Source organism: Mirounga leonina, unplaced genomic scaffold (genome assembly GCF_011800145.1).
Source record: "Mirounga leonina isolate KUSES-001 unplaced genomic scaffold, KU_Mleo_1.0 Mir_94, whole genome shotgun sequence".
In the NCBI taxonomy this organism is placed as follows: domain Eukaryota; kingdom Metazoa; phylum Chordata; class Mammalia; order Carnivora; family Phocidae; genus Mirounga; species Mirounga leonina.
In genome coordinates, this window is record NW_023270855.1 from 55,703,693 (window position 1) to 55,729,867 (window position 26,175).

A 26,175-nucleotide genomic window follows, 5' to 3' on the forward strand; every position below is an offset into this window, starting at 1 on the left:
ACCAAGACCGTCCTGACGGGCACCAAGGATGCAGTGTCCACTGGGCTCACCGGGGCAGGGAGTGTGACCAAAGGGACAGTGCAGACCGTTCAGAATTGGTTACCTGGTACCCAGGACAGTGGACTCCCCAGTTACAGTGCCCCAGACAAAGAAGGGGAGCAAACTATCCTGAGACCCCAGGAGGCTCTCTCCTCTGGGGTATCCAGCGCCCCAGACACTCTCTGTACCGGCCTGGACCTTGCCAGGGAAGCCACTGCCGTGGCCACGGGCACCCATGGGGCCACCCTGGGCAGGGAGGATGCAGGACACGAAGGAGCCGTGAGCTTTGCAACGCTCCAGGACGAGCTGGGGGAGCTGGGGGATATCTTCCACCCCATGGATGCCGGGGAGCAAGGTGAGAACAGTATAGCTGGGCCCACCCCCCTGGGAGGGCTTGGCTTCTGTAAAACCCAAGCCCTGGATTTTCCAGGGGCCTCTCAGATTGAGGAATCCCGTCTTCCTTTCCAGCTCGGCTTGCTGCGTCCGAACCCGAGCCAAAGGTGCTCACGGCCGACCGCGGCAGCTATTTCGTGCGTCTGGGCGACCTGGCCCCCGGCTTCCGCCAGCGGGCTCTTGAGCATGCCCTGAGCCAGCTGCAGCACAGCCAGTTCCAGGCCAGGGCTGCGCTGGCCCAGCTGGAGGACTCCTTCGAGCTGGTAAGAGCCTTGCCCTCCCCACGGCACCTTCCTCAGAATAGCTCCCCAGGCTCCCCCAGGCCTTCGGCACCACGAGAGCTGCCACTCACGCTGGGGGGCGGGCTGCACACAGTCCAGCAGCAGCCCACGGAGGGACCCCCAGCTCTGACGACCTCCCGGTCCCCAAGCTGAGTTTTAGATGTTGAGATGCATCAGCCTCACTTACACATGCAGGAGGAGCCCGGTGGCGCGGCCTGAGCCGGGATCCCCGGGGGGTGCCCGCGCAACTTTTCAATCAGTGCCCCGCGCTCTCTGGTGAGCCCCAGTTTAAAGAGCACTGGTCCAATCCCGAGGGGTCTCGATGGGGATGATCAGGCCTCTGGGACGCTGGGCCCTGTCTGGGGGCATCTGTAGCTGTCACGACTGTGGGAAAAGGTGCACCTGGCATCGAGGGGGGTGGGGCCAGGGATGGCGCTCAGCCCTCCCCCCCTCCCCCCGCAGCGCCCGGGATGGAGCGCTGGCCTGACCCAACAGAGGTTTTGCTAGGGGGTCACTCTGGCTGCTGAAGGGAGAACAGGCCGGACCTGGGAGATCAGTGAGGTTTCCACAAAAATCCTGGCAAGTGAAGAACAATGGGGCCTCAGGGCCAGTGTCGGCAGCAGCGAGAGGCACCTGTGTTCAGGATGTGCGTCCAGAGCAGGGCTGCCGGGTCTGTGGGCAGGCTAGATGCGGGGCATGAGAGAGAGGGGCCCTAAGGAACCTCAGAGACTTAAAATTTTTTTGAAGTATCTTATTGAAGTAACTTCTATACCCAACACGGGGCTTGAACTTACAACCCTGAGATTGAGAGCCGCCAGCTCCCCCGACTGAACCAGCCAGGCACTCTGCCTGGGAGATTTTTAGCAGGGGACCCCAGGGGAGGTGCCGAGTGGGCTGAGGGTGAACAGTGAGAGCTTGGTTTTGGATGGGGGAAACGGAGCTGACTAGCGGGCCCCAGATGGGAGTTGCCGCGGGGTGCGCTGGGAGGGTGACTGCAAGTTGGGAGTCCACACCTGGCCCACGTGCTGCCCCCCCCACCCCCCAATTGCTGGGACAACGAAGATTGGTGGTGGGGCTAGGGAGGCTCCTATGTGCCAGGGACCCAACAATCAAGGAAGGAAAACTGCCAAAAGAGCCTTTATCTCCACCCAAAGGGGGAGATAAACAGCCAAGAAACAAACATCCGCAATAACTCGACAGTGATGTGCCTCTGAGAATAATGAAATCTGACAGGGAGGACTAGAGGCCACTGCACTGGGTGGCCGGGGAAGGCCTCACCTGGAGGACAACCTCGAGCCGAGATCAGATGGGCACCACGTGTAAGGCCAGAGGAAGCATGCTCCAGGCTGAGCAGGCAGCATGTGCAAAGGCCCTGAGGCAGCAGCATGCTGGAAGTGGTCAGAGGACAAAATGAGGCTAGCGTGTCCAGAGCAGAGTGTGACAGTGTCAGCAGGAGATGAGGTCTGGGCAGTCCCAGGGAGCAGACAGTGTAGGCCATGGTGAAGAGCTGGATCTTATCCAAAAGGCACTGGGGAGCTATGGGAGGGTTTTGAGCTGGGAAGTGTTTGTTATTTGGTCTCTGACAAGCCCAAGAATATGGACTATTGCCCATCCTGACACAGCTGGCTCTCCCACCACACCACGGAGAGGTCTAGACACGAGGCTCTAGGGCCAGGCCCAGGAATGTCCCCAGGGGGGAGTGTAAAAGGACCCTGCTGAGAAGCCGTAATTTCTCTGCTGGGTTCTCTTTCTAGATTGAAAGGGCCAAGCAGGCTCCAGAAAGCCAGCCATGGCTGGACCAGGGTCCGAACAGCAGAGTGGAGGGAGCCGCTCCCCAAGAGGTATGTAACAAAGGGCCACGGCTCCCGCTCTTCTCCCCCAACTCCTGCTTACCTCACCCCTTCCCTCCCCCGCAGGTGCCAGGCTCCGGGGCTCTGTCCAGGGCCTGCGGCCTCATCCAGCAGCTCCACGTGGCCTACAGCACCCTGGCCTCCGGCCTCCAGGGCCTCCCCTCTGAGCTCCAGCAGCATGTCGGGCAGGCGCGCCACAGCCTCTGTGAGCTCTACGGCCTCGTGTCCTCGGCCAGCTCCGTGGAAGAGCTGCCGGCACAGCGCCTGGCCCAGAGCCGCGGGGCCGTGGGCCAGGCATGGCAGAAGCTGGAGCAGATGCTGGAGAGTGTGCAGCACGGCCCGCCGCCCTGCTGGCTGGTGGGGCCCTTTGCCCTGCACCCCGCTGGGCAGCAGCTGTAGGTCCCTCCTGCCCACGGAGCCCTCCGCGGAGCCTTCTCCCCAGCCCAAACCAGTTCCAAATCCCCGAAGGTCTGGACCCCGCACGCTGGCGCTGCCTAGCACCCGTGGGGGGCACCCAGGACTTTGAGTTCAGCCGCACCGCACACCCAGCTCTGGCCCTGCCTACGCCGTCCACCCTTTCTTCCCAAGCACCGCTGGGCCTTCTCCTGCCTCAGGGGCCCGGGGCTGCTAAGACCGCTGACAGAGGGCCTTCCCCTAAAGGTCTCAAGCAAGCACTCCAATTAGAAAAGAGAAGTGGAAACATGCCTAGGTCTAGAAGGTTCTCCAGTCAGCAGCCTCCACGAGGCACCCTTTCATCTTTGGGGCAGCCTAGTCTAGGTCCTTTAGCTACGGGCACAGCAGGTGCTCCTCCATCCTGGGCTCCTGGAGCACTGTTCTCACTCCAGAAGCATACACCCCAGCCCTCAGCAAACCGTGTTCCATTGTACCAGAAGGTACCAGAATGCCACTGTCACCCGGCGTGGGCTCCCGCTGCCTCTGCTGACACCAGTGTGGCCTCGGCCCACCCCCAGAGCTGATGATTTGTGGTCCCCAAGGCCCCTGGGCTGAGGAAGGAACGAGAGGTGTTCCCGTGGGGGATGGGGCCCTAGGGGGTATATGACAAAATGTGCTCAACACGGTCCCATACTCACCCCAGGTTGGAGAACACGGGCTGGGACACACACAGCGTCCCCTCTTTCCCAGCCACACTGTCCCTAAATGCCCAGGGCAGCCACGCGAGATGGGTGGCGCATGAGGAAGCTGAAGCTCCCCCTCACTGGACCTCCCCTGTCCTCCAGCTGGGGGGAGCCCTGCCAAGGAAGCCCCCGTATCCCACCCACAACCCCCCAATCAGGCTACCTCCCTCCCTTAAGGAGGGCTCGAGGTGCCCTCATACCAGCCCCCTCTCAGAAACGATGGAGTGTTCCAAGCTCAGGACACGAGGCCAGCCTTCCCCAAAGGGTCGTCATTAGTTCCCCGGAGCCGACCATGGTGAGACGCGGGGACGGGTCCAGAAGCCTCTGGGGCCCCTTCCTCCTTGGTCTCCACCACAGGTGGAGGCGCTGGGCACATGGCCGTTCACGCCAACTGAGCAGTCACTGGAGCTTCAGTCCAGCCAGACCAAATGGGGGGGCGCCAGGCTCAGAAGTCCCACACCACACCACGGCCCCGGCTAGGATGGAGGCACTTGACGAGGGGCAGGGCGGAGGACACACGGTGGACCCCACTGCTGATGCAGGTGCCTGGCTGGGAACCACATACACGTCTGTCCAAATCCATGTGCTGGCCCTGGGAGCCTGGGGCCACTTTACAGGTGAGGAACGAGAAGCCCAGAATGGGAGTGCCACTTGTCCAAGGTCACAGAGCAAGGCCTGCCCCCAACACTCACATCCTCTGAACATCAAGGACAACGGCCAGCCCACAGCACCCCCCAAAGCCTGAATGGCTTGAATGCCCTAAGCTGCTGCTTCTGGGGACCCTGGGTCTTCCCTGCAGCCCGGCCAAGAGCAGGAATGGGAGCAAGGCCCTGCAAGAATGTCTGGGCTCTAGGATGCTGCACGCGAGAGGATCAGACTGCAGCCTCTGCTTGAGCCTGCGTTACTTCTAAAATGGCCTCCCACCTCCCCTCTCCCTCACCGTCAGCTCTGCAGGCCCAGGCCGGGCAGGGGCAGTGTCAGAACCGAGTTCACATTCGCTGTGAACGGTGACCTTGTGGCTTAAACCCTCTGTCCCTGGAGGGGCCCTAGACAGCTACACCAGCCATCCTAGAAAACCAAGCCAATAAAAATGACTTTCATTAAAAAAACCCTTTATAGTCATTTCATGTCGGTTGGAAATCACAGAAGTTAGGCAGAAAAACAACCCAGGGGACAGATACAAAGGGACAGCACAGCGCTTCCCCAACAGGTCTCTGCTCGGCGGGCGGCGGGTGGGGGCCGGGGCAGGCCTGGGGCGTCTACGCGTGCCGGGTGGGCCTGGCCGCCGGGGCTCAGCTGTCCTCCTCGTCCAGGGACTCCGAGTCCATCCGCACCCTCGCATGCTCCTGCCGCTCCTGCCCAGACACATCCAGCTCGGGGCCCTCCCGCACGCTGCTGGTGGGAGCATAGGCGGCCAGGGGTGAGCACTCGGCTTCCCACCGCCGACAGAGACCCAGCGCCCTGGGGGTGCAGCCCACGTCCGGAGCCCCCTACGCTGCCCAGCCAGACCCCCGCCAGGCGCGGGCAGGCCCGGGACCCTCAGCACGGCGTCAGCATCAAGGAGCCCACTGCGCCCGCTCCCGGGGCGCCAGGAGGAAGCCATCCTCCCAGAGCAGCCCAGAGCCGCGGAGCTGCCTCGATGGGGCACCTGGGGGGTCAGCGGCAAAGGTGGGGGTGGGAGGCCGGCGTGTAGGACAAGTCCCTGGGCCAACAGCAGAATGAGCAGCCCACGCAGTGGAGGCCTGGTCAGGAGGCGGCCCCCCAGGGCTGCCGCCCGCTGCAATACTCACTCGTTGTGCAACGGCTCTTCGGAGGAGCCACACCCCAGCCCCTCCTCGGAATTCTGTCCTTCCTCCTGCTCCTTGTCTTCCATGCTCTCCCCCTTCTGAGACGTGGCCTCGCCATTCACTGGGGCTGAGAGATCTGGCGGGAGAGAGGCTCATGGGATCCCGTAACCCTGCCCACTGGTTTGGGGCCAGGGGCCCTAAAGGAAGCACCACCTCCCTCGCGGGCCCTGATCCGGTGCGCCCACATCCCCCCACCCCTACATCCCCTAGACGGCTAGGCACACAAAAGCCTAAAGAGGGAGGAGCCAGTAAATGAGCGGCCATGGGCGATGGGGGAAAAGCCTGCTGGGCACAGAAATAGGGTGACGCCCCCTGCAGGCTGTCCCTGAGGCTGCTGAGGCTTCAGCTGAGCCATCCTGCCCCAGTCTGAAGGAACACTTCTCAGCAGCTCCGTGGGCACCACGTGACCCCAGCAGGAAGGACCGCCCTCCCTTTAGGCAGGGACCAGTGCCACTGTCCCTGGGGGAGACACCCTCTTTCTCCAACCCAAGGCCTGTCCCAGCAATGCTCCCACACATGGCCCGCGTGCACAAACGCACGGCCTCCCACGCTGTCTGCCTCCAAGGCTCTATGAGCAGCTCAGGTACGTGCATGCACCAGGCCCCGGCGACCTTGGGGACACAGCCAGGCATGCAGAGTGCCAGCAGGAACATGCCACTCTAGCCACGGGGGCTGGGGGGTGGGGGGAGTGGAGAGCCGAGTGGTGCCTGCTCACCAGCGCTCGCCTCGACCTCCGCCCTCTCCGTGGCAGCCTCTTCTCCGGCCAGCGCCTCCGCGGCCTTCTCCAGCTCGGCCCTCTCCTTCTCCACCCCAGCTCTGGTCGCCTTCTGGATGGCCTCCATCTTTGGTCCCAGGACCCGAGACTTGAGCCGGGTATAGACCTCCGCGGCCTTCTCCATCACCTCCTTGTTGGCCTTGTAACGGCGGATCTGGCCCGGAAGAGGCCTGGCTCAGGAGATGCAGCTGGTCTCACCCCCCGCCACACGCCCGCCCCCAGCACCACCACCCCCGGCAGCACCTTCCCACGAGCACAGCACAGTGGACCCCGGCACTCTGGCCTGCCAGTGCGCCCGTGTCCTCCCGGACCGAGGGCTGCTGCGGCCGGGAACCCAGGCTCCCTGGGAAGACTCCTGCCTCGCCTGCCACCAGCCCGTCCACTGCGGGGTTCCCACCGTACCTTCTTCAACGTGGCCACCACATCTGTGTTCTTCTGGAGGATCTGTGAGGTCACCTGTAGGGTCCCTAGCTCCTCTAGCGCGTTCAGACACCGCTTCACGTCCTGTGGGGTGGGGAGGGAGTGAGGAGGGGCAGCACCTAGCTGAGGGAGCCCTTGGGGCCCCGCGGGACTCCCCGGGTGGCAGGCGGAGTGCCAGGGAAGCCCAGGAACAGTGGGCGGGACGCAGCACTCGGAGGGCTGCTTGGCACCACCTGCTGGGGACCCCAAGCAATGTACCTGAGGAGGTCAACCTGGGCCTCCGGGGAGGACACCCAGGAGAACAAAGACCCTGGATTCGCCTCAGTTTCCTGAGGCTTCTAAGGGAGCTCCAGACACGAGGGACAGGGGGACCGCTTGGCTCGGAGGAAGTGGCCTCGGTGCCCTGCGAGGGCCTCACCGGATTGTCAACTTTCAGGGCGAACTTGATCTCGCTGTGCAGCTTCTGCAGCTTCTCCTCCACGGAAGGTTCTGGGGCCAGGAGAGAATGCAACACCTGGGCCTGAGCGGGGCTGCAAGGGCCGCTGGGCCTGGCCCCCCACGCCCGACGGACTCCCATGACCCTTCGTCAGAGAGGGCCGGGGATCTGCCCTAGCACCGCTGTTGTGACAGGAGCGAGCTCCTTGTTGGCTCAGCCTCCTCCCTGTCAGCGACCTGGCCCCTCACCTTTCTTCTTCTCCACCTTCCGGTCGGGCGGGAAGCCTTCTGACCGCTTCCGGGTTCGCTCCACCTTCGCAGGCCTGTGGAGTCACGCCCCTTAGTCCCGCCCTGGACTCCCGTCCAGCAGCCCCAACCCGGCCACTGCCGCCCTCTGAGTGTGTAGTGGGGGACCCGCGGCCACTGGGAGGGAGAGCCTCAGGGGGCCCTGGAAGCGGGAGGGGTGGGGGCCAGCCCGTCGTGACCTGGTCTAGGCAGTCACCTGAAGTGACCAGGGATGGCAGCCCTCCCTCTGGTTCTTGCTGGTAAACGACATCAAGTCTCAGAATCAGCATCATTACGAACACACGACTGAGGGTTGGTGGTGACTTAACGGAAACCCGAGTGAACGAATTACGGAAAGGTGCCCCGATGTGACGCCTGTCAATGACCGGCCTGTTTCCACAGCTCGGACTCGACATTCTACTTGGCAAAAGCTGCCGAAGTTCCACAGGCAGGCTCCCTCACTGATGGAATCTCACGTGGCCAGTGGGCAGGGAGAGGGGCTGTGTCCCCTGCCTTGGGGGGCCTCGGACTCAGAGTCTCAGAACCACTGGTGTGGGGGACGGTTCCTCCCCTCGGCATTGTTGACATCGGGTGGGTCACTCTCTGGGGGGGCACCCTGGCCCCCCTCGATGCCAGGAGCACCCCCAGCTTGAGGACCACAGACACAGCGTGGTGCCTCTGGGGGCAGAATTGCAGTCCTGGAGCACTGGTTCCCATGTAAGCTGATGGGGCCCCCAGAATGGGACTCTTGGATTGGCTCTATCTCCAAGACTGAACTCGGACATCGGGTCACTCCCGTAAGGGGTGAGGGCTGATGGGTCCCCAGGAGGCTGAGAACCGCAGGGACCAGCACGGGGCGGGTGGGCCCCCAGGTAGGTGTGGGAGCAGAGGGAGGACGGGTGCTGACCTGGCTCGGGGCCTCTCCTCGGGGCGCCCTCTCTTCTCCTTCTGGCTGGCTCTCCTCGTGGGCTCTGTGCCTTGTGACTGTCTCGCTGCCTTCTTTGCCTATGGCGGCCAGAGAGAGGGAGCGCTGGAATGGCGGGCAGTGGGGGCAGTGGGGGCAGTGGGGGCTCTCCTCCTCGGAGATACGCCCTGACACTTCCCGCCACCACCTCTGCACCGTCGGGACCTGGTGCAACGGGCAGGATGCGAGGGAAGGAGGACTCCTGTGTCCAGCCTGTCCCCAGGCAGCAGCCTCTCAGGCCCCAAAGGACCACTCCCTCGATGGGTGGGGCAGCCCCACCGCACACATTCCTCCTGCGGCAGGGGTCTTGGTCCCCGTTTTTTGTTCAAAGGAAGAGACAGGGCGAGAAGAGTGTCATCCTGCTTCCCCCATCCTCCCGTCACATAGACCCCATCCAGAAGGTGACAGGCCTGGAAAGTCAGGCTCAGATTCAGGCGGGCTGTGAGTGCCAGGAGAGCGGGGAGCGGACAGGCCTGCGGGACTGCACGGCACCTGATGGTCACTGCCAGTCATCAGAGACCTCCTAACTGCTCGCCGCTCACCCACACTCCCTCCCTCCCTCTGTCCCTCCCGCAGCAGCCACAGGGCACCTGTGAGCACCCAAGTCAGGTCCTACTCCTCTGCCCATAGCCCTCTAGGGCTCCACTCACTGTGGTAAAAACCCAAGTCCTCCCCTTGATTCCCAAGGCCCTGCACAATCTGCCCCGTCCCCTCCTTACCCTCACCTCCTCCCTCTCTCCTCCTCACCCACTCTATTCCAGCCACATGGGCCTCCTGGCTATTCCTCCAACATGCCAGACCCAGTGCTGCCCCAGGACCTTTGCATGGACTGTGCCTTCTGTCTAGAGTGCTACTCCCCCCCGCGTTATCTTCCCAGATCACCTCTCACTTCATTCCAATCCTTACTTAATGGCATCTTCTCAACTAAAGCCTTTAGGGTTCACCCTACCTAAAACAGAAAACCTCACTCGACAGCTGCTGTCCCCTGACCCTTTCTTGTCCTTAGCAATAAACACTCTGGAACGTATCTCATGTTGTCCCGTCTCCCTCATTTGAATGTCCACTCCTTCACGGTAGGGTCTCCGTTTCACATTCACGGCTTTACCACAACACCCCAGCCCTCGAGCCCCAGCATAGCACCTGGCACGCAGGTGGTGGGAGTCAGGAACCAACTTGCTGGAAGGGGTGGGCAGGGTGGGCGCCAGGGAGAAGCCCCTCGGTCACCATCCTCCCCAGGAGCCTGGGACGCACCCCAGTGGGACGTACCTCTCTCTGCAGCTCAGCCTCGGGCCCCGAGTCAGAGGAGGACTGTGGTCCCCGCCCCCGGCCCTTGCGGCCTCGCTTCCTGACGGGCTCATCCTCATCGCCGAGCTCATCCCCGCTGCTGCCCCCACTGCCCCCGGCCGGGGCCTCCCCGCGCTCGCGCTCGCGCCTCCGCTCCTTCTCCTCCTTCTCCTGCTCGCGGAGCCGCCGCAGCTCGTCCTCCTGCTCCCGGCGCCGCCTGGCCTCCAGCTCGCGCCGCCGTTCCTCGTCCCGGCGCTTCCACTCGCTGATGCGGTCCACCTCGTCGCTGTCGCTGGGGGTGCGGGCCGGTTAGAGGGCTGCAGGGCCGGGCCCAACCCACACCACCCCGGCCCGTCACCGGCCTGTTGCTGCGCACCCACCTGTCACTGCTCGAGCTGGTCGGGGGCCGCTCGGGCTTTGGCTTCCGCCCGCGGGGCTTTGGCGGCAGCTTCTCCGCTGCAGGAAAGGAGGGGGTGGCCTGGTCTATGTGGGCACCCCCTCCAGCAGCCGGAGGTGAGGGGGCACACCGCCGGGACCCTACCTGGCTTCCTGCCCCGAGGAGGTTTCTTTACAGACACGTCCGAGTCGGAAGAGGAAGAGGAGGAGGATGAGGAGGACGGCGCTGACGGGGTCACAGCCACTGGCTCGCCCTTGGCCCCATCGGATTCTGCTTTGGAGTCGGAGTCGGAGGCTGAGGGCGCCTTCTGGGAGAGGCCGGGGCATGGAGGTGAGAGGAACACAGGCCAAGAACAGGCCTCAGTGCCCCTTGCAGCCCCCGACACCAACAGCTGCCTCCCTCCAACCAGAAACCGCTCACATTGGCCAGGAATCACAGGCAGCCCCCGAGGTGCCTGCAGCACCCCGATCGTTGGCTCAGTCGTGGCGTGTGACGCCCCCAGGCCTCATCTCCTCCTTGGCAGAGTTGGGGGGGGGGCAAGGAGGGCCACTGTATTCTCCAGCGGTTAGAGCTCTTTCTAATACACACTATGGCCTGGGGCACCTCACTCCCTTCCAAGGCCAGCGCTCTAGCACCCCATCGCCCTAACTGGCCTCTGCGCTTCTCTCAGGAGCGGTGGGGGCGTGGCGGGTCCGGCCCCAGGGAAGTGCTCTGCACACACTGAGCTCAGGAACCAGGGGCTGAAGCCATCAGTGGAGGCAGAGGTGGAAAGTGGAAGGTGGAAGGTGGCGGTCCCAAGGGCTCCCTGTGGCCTGTGACCCACCCTCCTCCAAAAAGGACCGACTCGAACCATGGACGGTGCCCGGTGACCACGGAGAGGATCTCTTGGGGTTTCCCACAGACAGGCAGGTAGGAACAAAACAACAACAAAACACCTCTACCTTTTTCTTCCGTCCCGCAAGGGGGCCCCGCCGAGGCGCCCGGACCACAGCTTTCTTCTCGGGGGTGAAGTCCTGGGCAGGGAGAAGGGGGCTGAGCACGGGCCCCCCAGCTGATACTGTTCGGCTCCCAAGTGTGCGTCCACCTGCCCGCCCACCCACCCACGGAGCCAGCCACCTGCTCACCTGGTCACTGGTCTTCTCTGACTCAGATGAGCTTTCTGAATTCTCGTCCTCTGATGGAGACACACTGGCTTGATCCAGGTCACTGGAGGCCTTTCGAGTTCGTTTTGAGACCGACATCTAGTAGGGGAGCAGCCCAAACAGATCAACAATCGGAAAGCCTGTGTGGGAGCAGAGCTGTCTCCCGCCTGGCTGCTCACACTCTGGAGAAGAGCTGAGGTTCTGGAACATTTGGGAGGCAGCAGGGACCCTTTTGAGGATCTGATTAAAAACCACGGATCTTGGGGCGCCTGGGTGGCTCAGTTGGTTAAGCGACTGCCTTCGGCTCAGGTCATGATCCTGGAGTCCCGGGATCGAGTCCCACATCGGGCTCCCTGCTCGGCAGCGAGTCTGCTTCTCCCTCTGACCCTCCTCCCTCTCATGCTCTCTGTCTCTCATTCTCTGTCTCAAATAAATAAATAAAATCTTTAAAAAAACAAACAAACAAAAAAAAACCACGGATCTTGAACTTTGAGGACACTGGGCTCAGTGAGAGGAGCCAGACCCAGAAGGACACATTCTGCAGGACCCCACTCCCAGGAGGTCCCCGGAGGAGTCCCGTCCACAGAGACAGAGAGGAGAGGGTGGGGGCTGGGGCCGGGGGTGGGGAGTCTGCGCTTCATGGGGACAGAGTCTCCGTGTGGGGAGATGGAAAGTTCTGGAGACAGAGGGTGGGGTGGCTACAGGATGGTGTGAGTGTGCTTCATGCCGCGGAGCTGTGCAGTTAAAACGGCAAATTTTATATTATGTGTACTTTAGCACAATAAAAAGAAAATGAAGGAAAAAACCAAACCAAGCATCCTTTCCCCAGAAAAAGACATATGCATGCCCTCTGAAACTAGACAGAGGTGGGGGCTGCACAAACGGTGGGAACGGATCACACGCCACTGAGCAGCGCGTTCTGGAATGACTACCTTTTTTTTTTTTTTTTTTTTTAAAGATTTTATTTATTTGACAGCAAGAGAGGGAACACAAGCTTGGGGAGTGGGAGAGGAAGAAGCAGGCTTCCCGCCAAGCAGGGAGCCCGACGTGGGGCTCGATCCCAGGACCCCATCATGACCTGAGCTGAAGGCAGACGCTCAACGACTGAGCCACCCAGGCGCCCCCTATTTCATTTTTAAAATTTTTTTAAAGATTTTATTTGACAGAAAGAGACATAGCGAGAGAGGGAACACAAGCAGGGGGAGTGGGAGAGGGAGAAGCAGGCTTCCCGCGGAGCAGGGAGCCCGACGTGGGGCTCAATCCCAGGACCCCATCATGACCTGAGCTGAAGGCAGACGCTCAACGACTGAGCCACCCAGGCGCCCCTGGAACGGCTACTTTTTAATGTAAATTTCACCTCAATAAAAAACCAAAAATATACATATACACACATGCACACATACAGTCTGAATTCAGTTTCAGGGGTTCATGCGTTCCCTGACGTCCACCCAAAGAGGCCAACAGAAGAATTTTTATGAAGGGCGCCTGGGTGGCTCAGTTGGTTAAGCGACTGCCTTCAGCTCAGGTCATGATCCTGGTGTCCCAGGATCGAGTCCCGCATCGGGTTGCCTGCTCAGCGGGGAGTCTGCTTCTCCCTCTGACCCTGTCTTCTCATGCTCTCTCTCTCACTCTCTCTCTCTCTCTCAAATAAATAATTTTTTTAAAAAAATTAAAAAAAATGTTTATGAAGAAAGAACCAAGCTTTAGAAACAGATCTCAACCAGGGACGACCTGGGTCTTCCTAGCCGGCAACTGTTGAGGTACACCACATTTTCCCTCTGTTTTGTCACACCTGAGAAATGTGTCAGTTCTCATAATAACAATCACCTGAGCATCTCCCCTGCTCCAGGCCCTGTCCCCCTAAAATTCCTATGGTGAAGCCCTGACCCTCAACCTCAGAAGGGAACAGGGTTTGGAGACAGGGATCTTTAAGGATGTAATTAAGTTAAAATGATGTCACTGAAGGGACCCTAATCCAGTATGACCTGTGTCCTCCTAAGAAGAGGAGCTCAGGACACAGACACACATGGAGTAACCACCATGTGAGGATGGGAGGGGGTGTCTGCACACCGAGGAGAGGCCTCAGAAGGAACCAGCCCTGCCGACACCTTGATCTCAGACTTCCAGCCTCCAGGAATGATCTCGAATCACAGGCCGTCTGTGGTCTAGGGGCGCCGCATGCTCTCCCTTCTCAGCCCTCCAGCACAGGACTCTCACCCGGGGTACTCAGGGAATCTAGAGTTACGACAGTAACTCTCGAGGCAGTTCCAGGGTAAGCGTTTAGAGCTGGGACGTGGCCAGATTCCCCAGACAAAAAGGCAGGAATCGCGGGGACTAAGATGACCCAGGACCTACCCTCCCAATGTCTACACGCCAGGGTGCAAGGGAAGGCAGTGGGGAGGGGCCCCGAGCAGTGAGATCGTGGAACCCCAGAGAGAACAGACCCTGGGGGGCGGGCAGTGCTGAGCTACTAGGGCTCGGGGCTGGGGTCAGGGTCTGTTGTGTCGTCCTCATGAAGGAAGTCTGCCACGGAGCCATTCAGAGGATAGATGAGAAGAGCAGAACACGGATCCACAGAAACACACCAACAGGTTAATGTCAACTGAAGAGAGAACACAGAAAGCTGGCCCGACCGGAAAACCACAGCTCCTCACGGATCAGGGAAAGGAGAGCTGCCATGTGCTAGTGCCAGGGGGCTACCAGGGAAAAGGTCTCTTAAATGCCCCCCGCGTGGTTAAAGGTGTTGTAAAAAGAACTTAGATCTGGGGCGCCTGGGTGGCTCAGTCGTTAAGCGTCTGCCTTCGGCTCAGGTCATGATCACAGGGTCCTGGGATCGAGTCCCGCATCGGGCTCCCTGCTCTGCGGGGAGCCTGCTTCTCCCTCTCCCACTCCCCCTGCTTGTGTTCCCTCTCTCGCTGTGTCTCTCTCTGTCAAATAAATAAATAAAATCTTAAAAAAAAAAAAAAAAAGAACTTAGATCTGTTTAATGCAAAGCTGGCAAAAAAAAAAAAAAAAATCTAAGTACTGACTTACAAATAGGGGTTTACCTCTAAGGGATGGCATGCTGGGGGGGCTATTTTCTACACATTTCTGTTTAACCTCCCCGGCAACTGGAAACAGAAATAGTGGGGAACTTCAGAAAATGATGCCACTACATTATAAAAACTGGAGAAAAACCTAAATGCCCACCAGTCTTAATAATATATTGGTTAGAGGGCGCCTGGGTGGCTCAGATGGTTAAGCGTCTGCCTTCGGCTCAGGTCATGATCCCGGGGTCCTGGGATCGAGTCCCACATCGGGCTCCTGACTCAGCGGGGAGTCTGCTTCTTCCTCTCCCTCTGCCTCTCCCACTGCTCATGCTCTCTCTCTCTCTCTGTATCTCTGTGTCTCAAATGAATAAATAAAATCTTTAAAAAAAAAAATAATATATTGGTTAGAAATCATCCATGTTATAAACTACTTCTTAACCGCTGAAGACTACTACTTAATATCGGACGTAAGGACAAAGAAATGCTCAGCATTTCACACACATGATCACCAATTCCGGAATTCTGGGCTTCACGCAGCCGCCCTGTGTGTGAGGCACAGGCGGGATCGCGGAGAAACACGTCAGGTTGCGTCCAGTCCTCGGCACGGAGGCCCTCCCACGGAATGTGGGTCTTTTCTACTACAGCCGCTCCACACCTTTTACACCTTTCAACTTACAACGAGCGTGGCTGACCCTTATGAATGGAACCGGAAGCAAATGTTATTTTTATAAATAATAAAAGGAAAGCCTTACTCTGTTGAAGAAGTTGATGATAAATCCTAGTCCTTTCATTTTGCACCCGAATGTTTAAAAGCAGTCAAAAGGCAGACAAGGCACGAAAGAGACTATCTCCAGGAGAACCGAACACTCTCGTCCCCACAGAAATCCGCACACACCCGTGCTCAGCAGTATGTTCCCAGCAGCCAAAGTGGACACAACCCAGATGTCCATCAACTGATAAACGGATACACACAATGCGCCCACCACACATGGGAACATCACTCAGCCATCAGGCGGTAAACGGACAAACACGTGAAAATGGCCACCAGCAGGAGCCAGGCGCCCACATGCGCTGCCCCGGGGACGGACCCCGAGCCCACGACGCTCAAGGAGGGAACCAGACACAGAAGGCCACATGGGGTAAGTCCACGTGGGTGACACGTCTAGTACAGGCTCATCCACGAATGGGAAGGGGGCACGTGGGGGCTGGGAGCTGGGGACTGGGGAGGGATGGGGGATGACTGCTGACGGGGACAGGGTTTCTTCTGGAGTCATGGAATGTTCTGGAACTAGCCAGTGGTGGTGATTGCACAGCTCCATGAATGTACTAACAACCAGTGAATTGTGTATTTTGGAAGGGTGAGTTTTGTGGTATGTGAATGGTATCTCGATTTTTAAAAAGTGTGTTAAAAAAAACCATGTTAATCATGCAGAAAAATTATCTGCATATTCAGGCTAAGGGCATAATTTCAGCTAGGAGGCTCCTGGGAGGGAAAAGCCAAGAGCAAGCACATGCATTCTAGTTCTGCCAGCATCTGTTCAGTCTGGCTGGTGTTGAGTAAAAGGTCGGGTTAATACAGGAAAGCATTTCACCTTCACACTAGAGAGCTGCGCTAAACACACAGCCTTCCCCGAGGTGATAATCTACACAGTGGAAATGGTAATATCTACTGAGCAATATTATAAAGGTTAATGAGATGACGCATATAAAAGAACAACAAATAAAAATAATAAAATACATCAGAATGAAACCACGTATTAAAAACAAGAAAAGCAGGGCAGGGGGCAGAGGCAGCCGGAGGCGGAGGCCTCCTGAGGGAGGAGGAAGGCCCAGGGCGTGGCTGGGGTGGGGGGGCTGCCTGCCGCCCCCCAGGCCAGGAGCTCCCGCCCCGCCCCTACCTTCAGGGCTGCCGCCTTCCGCTTCAGGCCACTGTTGTCGCTGCTTTTGTCTGAGTCTGAGTCACTCTCCATCCTATCGCTGGCCGCTGTGGCGGTCACGGCTGTGACGGCCATGACCCCCCGGACCTCGTCGTCCTCGCTCTCGCCCGCCGGGTCGGCTTCAGGGGCCTCGCTGTCAGAGGAGCTCACCGGCTGGGGGGCGGGGGGGGGGGGGGGGGGGCACAGACCATGAGTCACCATCAGGCTGGGGTGGATTTCCAAATCAGGATGGTGACCCAGAGGACAGAACCCATGGCGGGGTCTCAAATGTCAGGGTCTGGCCTCCTCACTTTCCAAACTGGGGACCTGCGGCCCAGAAAGCCCCCGAGAATGGAGGCTGGAGGGCAAGATGACACATGCAGGGGGTGCTAAGGATTACAGATCAAACCCTGGGCCAGTTATTTAGCCACCCAGTGCCTCAGTTTCCCAAACCGAGCAATGGGGATGGAACCATTTTGGCCTCACAGGGCTGTGGTCAGGATGAGGCAGAAGTGGGATGTGACATACTGAGGACAGTGCCCAGACCGGCCAGAGGTCCACCAGAGTTGACTTTTCTATATTAATACTCTCATCGTTATGAACACAGGCCCTCCAGGCTTGACCTGCTAGGCACTGTGATTTCTGTTTCACCCAGTGTGCCCGCTCAGGCAACAAGAGCCACAGAAGCAGCAGATGCTTATACAGCACCCATTCCCAGCTCGCCCTGTGCTGGGCGCCGTGCGGGGCAGGCAGTGAGCCCACACACGCGAGCACAGCATGGTGCCTGCCCCCAGGGGGTTTACGGTCTAGTGGGAGAGGCAGACAGGAGACTCTGCGGCAGAATAACGTCACACTGTGGGGACAGGGAGACAGGACAGCACCGGTATGTGGGTGCCGAGGGATCGGGGAGGGGCAGGAGTATTCTGAAGTGCATTTTGGGGGGGACCTTGGAGGGTGTGACATTTTAGTTGAGAAATTGTCCCAAGTATGCAAAGGGGCAGGGGCTAAACGTGAGCCAGATGGCATCCCTGCCCTCGGGGAGCCCACATGCTAACGGGGGACAAGGAAATGCACAGCTACAATGCACCACAAGATGGGGTGCCCACGACAGTCCTGGGGTACCCAGCACAGCCGAGCCTGAGTGTAAAACCTAATCGTGTTATTTTGTGGTACTTCTTTACTGAATAACCGATTTCCCTTTTTTTTTTTATGAGAGAGATTGAGACTTTTTAAAGCTACATTCTCTGCAAACAAGGCAAACGGCCACCTACTGATGAACACAACACCGCCCGGCTACAGAATGGAACACTACTCTGCCATAAAAAGGAACGAGGCTCTGACAGGTTACAGTGTGGATGAACCCCCAAAACACGCTCAGTGAAAGAAGCCAGGGGTAAAGGGCCAAATAAGGACTCCATTTATGTGAAATATCTGGAATGTGCAAATTCATAGAAATAGAAAGTTCATCAGTTCTCAGGGGTGGGGCACCTGGCCAGCTCAGTCAGTGGAACGCCCCATTCTTGATCTCAGGGTTGTGAATTCAAGTCCCACGTTGGGTGTGGAGCCTACTTTAAAAAAAAAAAAAAAAAGAGTTTGGGGTGCCTGGGTGGCTCAGTCGTTAAGCGTCTGCCTTCGGCTCAGGTCATGATCCCAGGGTCCTGGGATCGAGCCCCGCATCGGGCTCCCTGCTCAGCGGGAAGCCTGCTTCTCCCTCTCCCACCCCCCCTGCTGTGTTCCCTCTCTCGCTGTGTCTCTCTCTGTCAAATAAATAAATAAAATCTTAAAAAAAAAAAAATTATTAAAAAAAAAAGAGTAGGTCAGGCCCCAAACCTCAAACGCTAGGAGAGAATAATGTCGCTTTCTCGATGGACGTCGTCACACCTTGCACCAGGGCGCGGGTTCTCTTCACGGTAGCCCTGGTGGGGAGCAGGGAGACCTGAGCCCTGTTCTCCATGGCAGGGAGGCACAGCAGCTTGGAGGCTGAGTGACTAGGCCCATGGCTCTGCCGCAGAAGGGTCAGCTGCAGTAAGGGCTGGCACTGGTTCAGAGCAAGCCCCTGCCCCAAGCTCACCATCTCTCTCTGGGTGTACTGGGTATGAACTGTCACCCTCGTTTTGCCGCTGAGGAAAAGGTGGCGTGACAGCTCAGGATCATAGCGACTATGCGACAGAGGCGGGATACCAGCCAGGTCTGCCCTGGCCTTTAGGCCCGGGCCACTGGACACAGCTACTGCTGATTAAAACCCCTCCTTGCTTCTGCCAAGCTCCCAACTAACTGGGGTCCAACTCGTGACTCTCACGTGCGGCCAGGTGGCTGGGGCAAACGGGCTTGTCCCACGATTGGGAAAACGGACTCTCTGGGAAGGTGAGTGACTGGCCCTACCTTGTGCCTGTAGGTAAAGCTGGGAACTCTGCATCTCCTGGGTCAGCCCATGGGATCTAACTGCCTGCTGGCAAAAGTTTGGGGAAATCCGGTCCACACAGAGAAGCATGGGGCACAGAGAGGAACCAGGAGACACAGGCTAAGAGCCAGCCGACCTCCAACCATCCCGAGCCCAATGGTCTGGTGAGGGAGGTGAGCATTCATGTCTCTCAGTGCCTTAATGGATCAGGGGGGTGACGGAGGTGGAGTGGGAAGGTCACGTCCAGCCTGGCCTCATTTGAAATTAGTACCTCATCACCTGCTCAGCACTTTGCCTGTGGTAGGTGCCTGATGTGCGCTTGCTCATGGGGCTCCCCCCAGCAACCCTGGGAGACGCAGACACTACCATGACCCTCTGTCTTAAATGAGGAGACTGAGGCTCAGAGAGGCGATGTGGAGCCCCAAGGCTCATGGTAAGCAAGTGCTAGAGCCGGGACTCGAGCCCAGGTCCCTGTGCTCACACCACAAGGCTCTTAACCCCAGCCCAAGGTGCAGAGATTATTCTCGGGGCCCTCCTCCAGCCTGGGACATGGGAGGCTCAGGCTTTAGCCCTAGCTCATGCTCACCAGCTTGAGAACCGTGGAGAGGTCCCTGTCCCTTTTCTTCTATCGAGGGACAAGCATGTATTTCTAGGATCCTTCTAAGTCAATGGTTCTCAACCAGAAATGACTTTTGTTCTCTTGCCGGCATTTGGCAATTTCTGGGGACACCTGAGGCTGCTGAAACTGGGGCGCTCCTGGCATCTAGTAGGTGGGGGCCAGGGATGCTGTTAAACACCCCACAGTGCCCAGGAGCACCCCTCCCCACCCCGGCCTAGAATGATCCAGCCACAATTGCTGAAAAACCCTGGTCTATGTCTAAGAGGTCTCAGATTCTAGCTGGGTCCCTCTGGGCCTCAGTTTGCTTATCTGAAAAATGAAAAAGATACTACCTGCCCAGGCTACTCTCAGAATTACTGTGTGGACCAGAGGACAATGAAGTTGGAACCACACTCAGATATCACTTTCCACCTCCCGCCTTGGCAAGGAGATGCAGGAACAGGGCTTGCTGTCCCCTCTTAGTGGAAGAATCAGCTGAGTTAAGGCTGTCGGAAAGAATGAGTCTGTTCTCTGCATGCAAACCAACAGTCAAAATATATTTTGGGGCACCTGGCCGGCTCGGTCAGTGGAGCGTGCGACTCCTGATCTCAGGATCCTGAGATCCATGATGGATGTAGAGATTATTAAAAATAAATAAGTACGGGGCGCCTGGGTGGCTCAGTTGTTAAGCGTCTGCCTTCGGCTCAGGTCATGATCCCAGGGTCCTGGGATCGAGCCCCACATTAGGATCCCTGCTCTGCAGGAAGCCTGCTTCTCCCTCTCGCACTCCCCCTGCTTGCGTTCCCTCTCTTGCTGTGTCTCTCTCTGTCAAATAAATAAATAAAATATTTAAAAAATAATAATAAATAAAAGTAAGTAAATTTAAAAATATATATATATTTTGGAGAACAATAAGCAAAATTAAGAATTCTATGCTTTAGAAGGGAAAGCTGTGTAGGATTTCATAGGAATACAGAACCTCAGAGGATGTACAAGAAATGAGTAGCTATGGCTATCTTGACAGGACACTGCAGCAGAGTGACCGGGAGGCAGGGCCGACTGCCCACTCTCCCTACGCGCCTTCGTATCTTTTCAATTTTGCACCGCGAATCTGCATTCCCATTCAAGATGGAAAGAGAAACAAAAAACCTGAAGGCTGAACAAAGAGACCGCTCCGGTACCCACACAGAGCTGCTTCTAAAAGCGTGCCTGTGGCCTGGCTCCATCAGAAACATCTAGGCTGACGTGTGGTAAGGAACACCTCAGGGGTCCCCGGCCTGAGCTCCTGAAACCCAAACTTCCATGCGTTGGGCCCATGAATCTGCATCTTAAACAGACCTTCAGTGTGGAGCCATAGGCGCGTTAGAGAACCAAAGAGCAAGACAAGCTCTCAGACTTAACAGCTACTTCTCAACCTGGGAAGTCTGTGTAGGGCCAGTTTAATGTCAAGGTTGTACCATTTTTGAGTTTATTTCCTCGAGGGCAGGCATCTACACAGCACTTAGCAAGCCGTGGGTGTGCAATAAATTTTAAATGATGATTCACCAGCAGTAATAAGCTTAGGACGTAACCAACAGCACTTGAGCTAGGACCAGAAAAGGATCACACAGAACCCAACTGTCTTGAAGACCTTCCGACCCATTCAGCCACAAAGCCGGGAGACACGGTGGGCAGCAGAGGGGGAACCTCCTTCTCCTAGACCCACCTGAGGAGGTAAAAGCAGACCACCACCAACATCCACTAAATGTGAGCCTGGCCCCCTGAGAAGGGGGTGCCAAACCCTCAGTGCTCAAGAGACATCTGGTGAGCAAACTTTGAATTCTGGACTGTGAGCTCCCAGGACGCCAGAAGTGGGTCTGCTCCATCTTGGACTACTGGTCCCTCAATACGCAGTGCCTACCGGATCAGTGGTGGCTGAGCTCACACACACCAGACCCTGTCCGCCTCCTGCGTCCCTCCCCACAGACCAGGCCGCAGGCCCTCTTCTCCAGCAAGGACGCTCTGCCCCCTGTAGTTTGCTTGGCCTCCCAGCCAACCTCACGCCCACCCCTCCTGAAGCCAGACTACTCTGCGTCCCTGCGCCTCCTGCAGAAATCCAAAAAATGGTGGCTGAAAGCAGAGCAGAGAACCCCAGCCCAGCCTCCCCTCATCTGCATCTCTTCCCAAAATGCCCAGAGCAAGGTAGCTCTCTGCCACCTTTCTGCAGCCTTCCAAGGCTTTCCATGAATTTCACTTCGACTCTTCTGAATTCCTTCTTTCCCTGAACATTTCCTGACACTGATTTGCCACTGAGATGTCATCTCTGTGGTTCTTGGCACTTTTTTCCATCTAAGCAAGAACTCTCACATCGATTAACCACAGCCTTTTCTCAAGCCTAAAATCTGGCAATAACGGGGGAAGGGAGGTGTGTTACTGACAGAACGAAGTTTTTTTTCTGAGAACACAAAAGACTTTTTAAGAGCTGTAATAACGCTATTATAAATCCAAGCTAACTGCAGAGCACTGGGTTTCACCAGGGGTGGTCCTCTAGCCCTCCAGGACCCCAGGGGTACTCGTCAATGTCTGCAGACGTGTATGGTTGTCATGACTTCGGGGACGGGGGTGGGGTGGGGCGCTGCAGGCATGGAGCGGGTGAGGCCAGGGATGCTACTCACCCCACCGTGCCCAGGACGCCCCAGGACACCCCGACAGAGAACAGTCAGCAGTGCCAAGGGGGGATGAGCCCTTGCTCCTTTCCTATGAGACAAGCTAAGACCACCTGTGGCGCCCAATTCGTGCACGCACCAGGCATGACTTGGGCTCCACAGACACCACACCAGTCATTCTCCATCCCCAGGTACTCACCAGAGGAGCACTGTAGCTGGCGTGGGGATTGTTCTGGATCTCCCACAATCCCTCATTGAAGCCTTTCCTCTTGTTGGGTTTCCCGTACTTATCTTTACATTTGTCGTAAGGAAACAGGTCCTTGGGTCCCAGGAAGGCTCTGGAGAAAGGAACCATGGGGCCAGTCCCAGGTGAGTCAGGCCACCCAGGAGGCCCCAGGAGGCACCAGGTGGGAAAATCAAGCCCCACCTGCAGACACTTACGTTTCGTGTGTACCAAAGAAGAAAATGGGGTACTTGTTGGGCGGGGGCTTCACGGCACCGTCAGCGATGTCATCGATCTGCAGTGAGAGGCAGGTCAGGGGGTGGCTGGGGGACACTTTCACCCACTGACCCAGGAAATCAGCAAGAAACCAGCTAAGTTACTTGAGGTAAGCATGCTGGGAGGAAAGGAGCCTTCGACTGAGGGAGACACATCACCTTCCAGCTTGGCATCTGCATTCTTCCAGGAAACCCCCCTCTGTGCGTACCTGTCCCCTCCCCCCAGAGTGTTCTCTCTGCCTCCAGGGTAGGTGCTTCACCTGAGCAAAGCTCCAGGAGAGGGGGCCAAGCTCAGTTTCTCTACATTCCCAGGACCCTCCCACGGGACCCCTCCCGCAAAGAGGCGGTGGGTGGTCGGTGGTGGGTCTCCCAGAGGCTGCAGCTGGCAGCTTCCAAGGATGCAGAGGGTGGGGGGTGGGCTGCAGGAGACAGGCCCTGAGCATCCAGGAAGTCCCACCCTCTCCCTACAGGCCCATGGGCCCCGGCAGCTGTCAGTCACCTCCCCACAGGAGGCTAGCAGCCCCTTCACTTCCAATCAGGCGCTTGGAAATGTTCCGGGCTTACAGAGCTGGCAGGAGGGGGGACAGAGGAGAGAGAGAAGCTGGTACTCTGGAAAGTAGGGAAGTGCCTGTAAAGTTTCATGGCTCTAGAGTCCCCCCAAGAAAATAAGCCCGAGCACATCAGGTTAAAGTGAGTTTTCTGGTCCCCATTAATCCCTTCCCATCCTCTACTACGCCTGGGGGTTACTGGAACCTTCCCTGCCACCCCTCACCCAGCTACCTTCCCCAGTTCTCTGGGCTACTTTTCAAAGTCCTTGGTCCCTGGGCATCTGGCATCCATCCCAAGCATCCCACTCCTGCACAGAAGCTTCCCCAAACTTCATCTCCCTGAGAACTAGCCTGCCACGCCTCCAGGCCTGGCTTCTGCTCTGGCCTCACCGAGGACCCGCCTCTGAGCCTGAGGCTCAGATATCCTAGCAGCAGCACCAGCTCCAACTGTTCCCAGGACAGCCTAGCCAGTGTCCCTTCCTGGCCTCCTGTGGCAGCCTCTCCGCACCCAGACCCCCAGCTCTGCGTGATGCCCTTCTACTTACTCCCACCCTGAGGGGGTCCAAAGCAGGGAGCAAGGCTGAAATCTCCAGCCATCTCACAATACTGCCTGGGCAACTCCTGTGCTGCTTCAGTTCCAGCCTCATCCTTCCCATGCCCCCTGCTGCTGCCTGGGCCTCTCACCCCCCACCCCCCAAATTCCTTCAATCCTGTCATGCATATTCCACCAGCCTAGGTTCTGGGGCAACTTTATCCCTAAGACCTGGGGATGACAACATCCAGGTCCCTCCTCCACACTTGGCCTGCCCTGGATAGTGCCTGGAACGGCACTCTGCGACTTCCAGACTCAGGACGCCCTGCACCCGTCGGACCCTCTGGGTCCCCTGGATCTCCACTTCTACACGGGATCCCCAAAGTCCCCTTGGCTCAACCCCTCCCCTCAGATGCTCTCTCTCTGGGGCTTGAGCCTGAAAAGGTATCTGATTCAAGTATCAGGGAGGACCACCCCAAGATCCCATTCAACCTCACACCCCAGCCAGCCTCCTCTGCCAGAGCAGTGTGGAGGGGCTCCTCACAGGGCACCAGCCCCCAGGATCCCTTAAACAAGTCTCATTCCAAGCTCTGGTCCCTGACACCCCACATTATCAGATGAGTCCTCCCAGCTCGTGACCCTGTGAACACAGCCCCCGGCCCCATTTCCAGCCCTAGCCTCCCTCAGCCCCCCTCAGCCTTAACCCTCAACCCTTCTCCCTACTGCATCCCTCATCTCTAGCCCCCCCTCACACATGGCCTGGGGCCGCACAATGAGATCTTCAGATCCTCAGTCTGGGCACCCCCTTCACGTCACTGGGATTCCTCTCCTTAAACCCCGTGTTCCTCAGCTCTCCTCACACCACCAACTCCTTCAAACTTGAACCCTGCCCCCTCAGGCCCCAGGTCCCCGAAACCCCACCTCCCTTGGCTCTGAGCCTCCCGGCGGCCCCCACACCCCCGGCGCGGCCTCCCTCAGGCCCCGGGACCCCCAGACGCCCGGCACGGGCTCCCTCAGGCCGGGGGACCCCCCAGACCCACGGCGCGGGCTCCCTCGGGCACCGGGACCCCCAGGCCCCCGGGGCGGGGTCCCTCAAACCACGGGACCCCCAGATCCCCGCGCGGGCTCCCTTAGGCCCGGGGGCCCTCAGACCCGGTGCGGGGTCCCTCAGGCGCCGGGACCCCCAGGCACCCGGCGCGGGCTCCCTCAGGCTCCGGGACCCCCAGACCCCCGGCGTGGGGTCCTTCAGGCCCCAGGACCCCCAGGCCCCCGGCGCGAGCTTCCTCAGGCCCGGGGACCCCCTCCAAGCCCCCGTTGCGCGGGTCGCTCAGACCCGAAGTCCCCAGACCCCCCGCGCGCGAATCCCTCAGGCCCAGGGACCCCCAGACCCCTGTTGTGCGGGTCCCCGAGGTTCGGGGACCCCCCCCCGGCCCCCGGCGCACGGGTCCCTCAGGCCCAGGGACCCCCAGACCCCTGTTGTGCGGGTCCCTGGGGTTCGGGGAACCCCCCCGGCCCCCGGCGCGCGGGTCCCTCAGGCCCGGGCCCCTACTGCCCCACCCCCCCGCCTGGCCCATCTCCCGCGCGGCCTCACCCGGGCCGGCCAGTGCGGGTAGCCCTTCATCTTGGCGAACACCAAGTCCCCGGGCTTGAAGGCATGCGGCATGCTGGCGGCGGGAGGCCCAGGCCGCAGAAAGCGGCGGCAGCAGCGGCGGCGTCGGCGGCAGCGGCAGCGGCTGCGGCGGCGGCAGCGGGAGGCGAAGCCGGGGGCGGGAGAGGGGCGCCGAGGGGGCGGGGGCGACCGCCTGGGCAGAGAGCCGGCGCGTGCTTATTGGACTGCGCGCCCCCGGAAGTCCCGCCCTCCGGCCTTCACGGGCGGGAGACGCCGTCGCTCAGGACCACGTGCGGGGATAGAGGAGCACGGGGACCAATGAGAATAGGGGCTGGAGCTGAGCAAGTTAACGGGATTGGGTAACGGGTAGAGCCAAGGGGCGTGACCCAGAGGCCTAATGGGAGCGGGGCGTAGGTTATGGGAGGTGAAAGGGGAAAGATGGGAGGAGGGAAACGGAGACTTTCAGGGAGTGGTTAGGCGGGTCGCCAGGCTTCTTCGGGGCGGGGCCTAGGGCAGAGGGGAGGGCCATGAACCTCCACAGAAGGAGGGCTTTAAGTAGGAGGCAGGCTATTGGCTGCCACCGAAAGAAGGCCTAATCCACGTAGGGGGCGGGGCACCGAAGGCGTCCCGCTCCCCGGAGCCGGGGCTGAACAGAGAGCCGCAGGCCATTGGCTACCACTCCAGAAGGCCTCAAGGTAAGGAGCGGGCATTGGCTACAGCGGGGGGCGGGGTTTCAGCAGCTCTTCGCCATTGGATAATGTGATAGAGGTTCAACTCAAAATAGGGACGCGCCGTTGCCGGTCCGAGGGGTGGGGCTCGGGGAAGGGGCGGGGCGTGGGGCGTTCTTGGGATAAACAGCCACAGAGTGCACCGAGGACTCACTTCTTCGCTCACGGAAAGGTTTTGAGCACCGGGTGCGGGAGCCGCAAGATACCCGATATGACTGTTCCTTCAAGAAAAATGTGTTTCGCACCCCGTGGCCGAATTCCTTAGCCTCTGTGCCTTAGTCTACCCACCTCTAAAATGGGATTCGTGGGTGCCTGGGTGGCTCAGTCGGTTAAGCGACTGCCTTCAGCTCAGGTCATGATCCTGGAGTCCCGGGATCGAGTCCCACGTCGGGCTCCCTGCTCGGCAGGGAGTCTGCTTCTCCC

General features: G+C 59.0%; 2 protein-coding genes across 6 annotated transcripts in view; one reads left to right on the forward strand and one right to left on the reverse strand.

Annotated features, from left to right (window-relative positions):
• The window catches only part of LOC118005627 (perilipin-4-like), a 9,036-nt gene extending 4,228 nt beyond the window's left edge, over nt 1–4,808 (forward strand). Inside the window, exons 5-8 of the mRNA XM_034997590.1 lie at nt 7–394; nt 508–695; nt 2,468–2,554; nt 2,630–4,808. Coding sequence (XP_034853481.1) covers nt 7–394; nt 508–695; nt 2,468–2,554; nt 2,630–2,962 — 996 coding nt within the window. The 3' untranslated portion in view covers nt 2,963–4,808. The remainder of the gene's footprint in view (nt 1–6; nt 395–507; nt 696–2,467; nt 2,555–2,629) is intronic.
• HDGFL2 (HDGF like 2) lies at nt 4,795–25,172 on the reverse strand. Of its 5 annotated transcripts, none has more exons than XR_004677748.1 (16): nt 25,007–25,172; nt 22,279–22,355; nt 22,037–22,175; nt 16,176–16,367; nt 11,231–11,347; nt 11,048–11,119; nt 10,251–10,413; nt 10,090–10,165; nt 9,692–10,001; nt 8,369–8,466; nt 7,426–7,499; nt 7,160–7,230; nt 6,724–6,825; nt 6,262–6,491; nt 5,490–5,622; nt 4,795–5,091 (listed from the first exon to the last, which is right to left on the reverse strand). XR_004677748.1 is itself a non-coding variant. In XM_034996605.1 (16 exons), exons 1-16 carry the CDS (start codon nt 25,076–25,078, stop codon nt 4,992–4,994), a joined length of 2,010 nt encoding a protein of 669 aa, XP_034852496.1. In that variant the 5' UTR covers nt 25,079–25,172; the 3' UTR covers nt 4,795–4,991. The 5 variants fall into 5 exon arrangements, 3 of the variants coding, with proteins under 3 accessions (XP_034852496.1, XP_034852495.1, XP_034852494.1); XR_004677747.1 differs by having other exon boundaries at nt 4,795–5,094; XM_034996605.1 differs by having other exon boundaries at nt 4,795–5,094; nt 6,262–6,475; nt 10,251–10,410.
• Between the last annotated feature and the right edge of the window lie 1,003 nt (nt 25,173–26,175).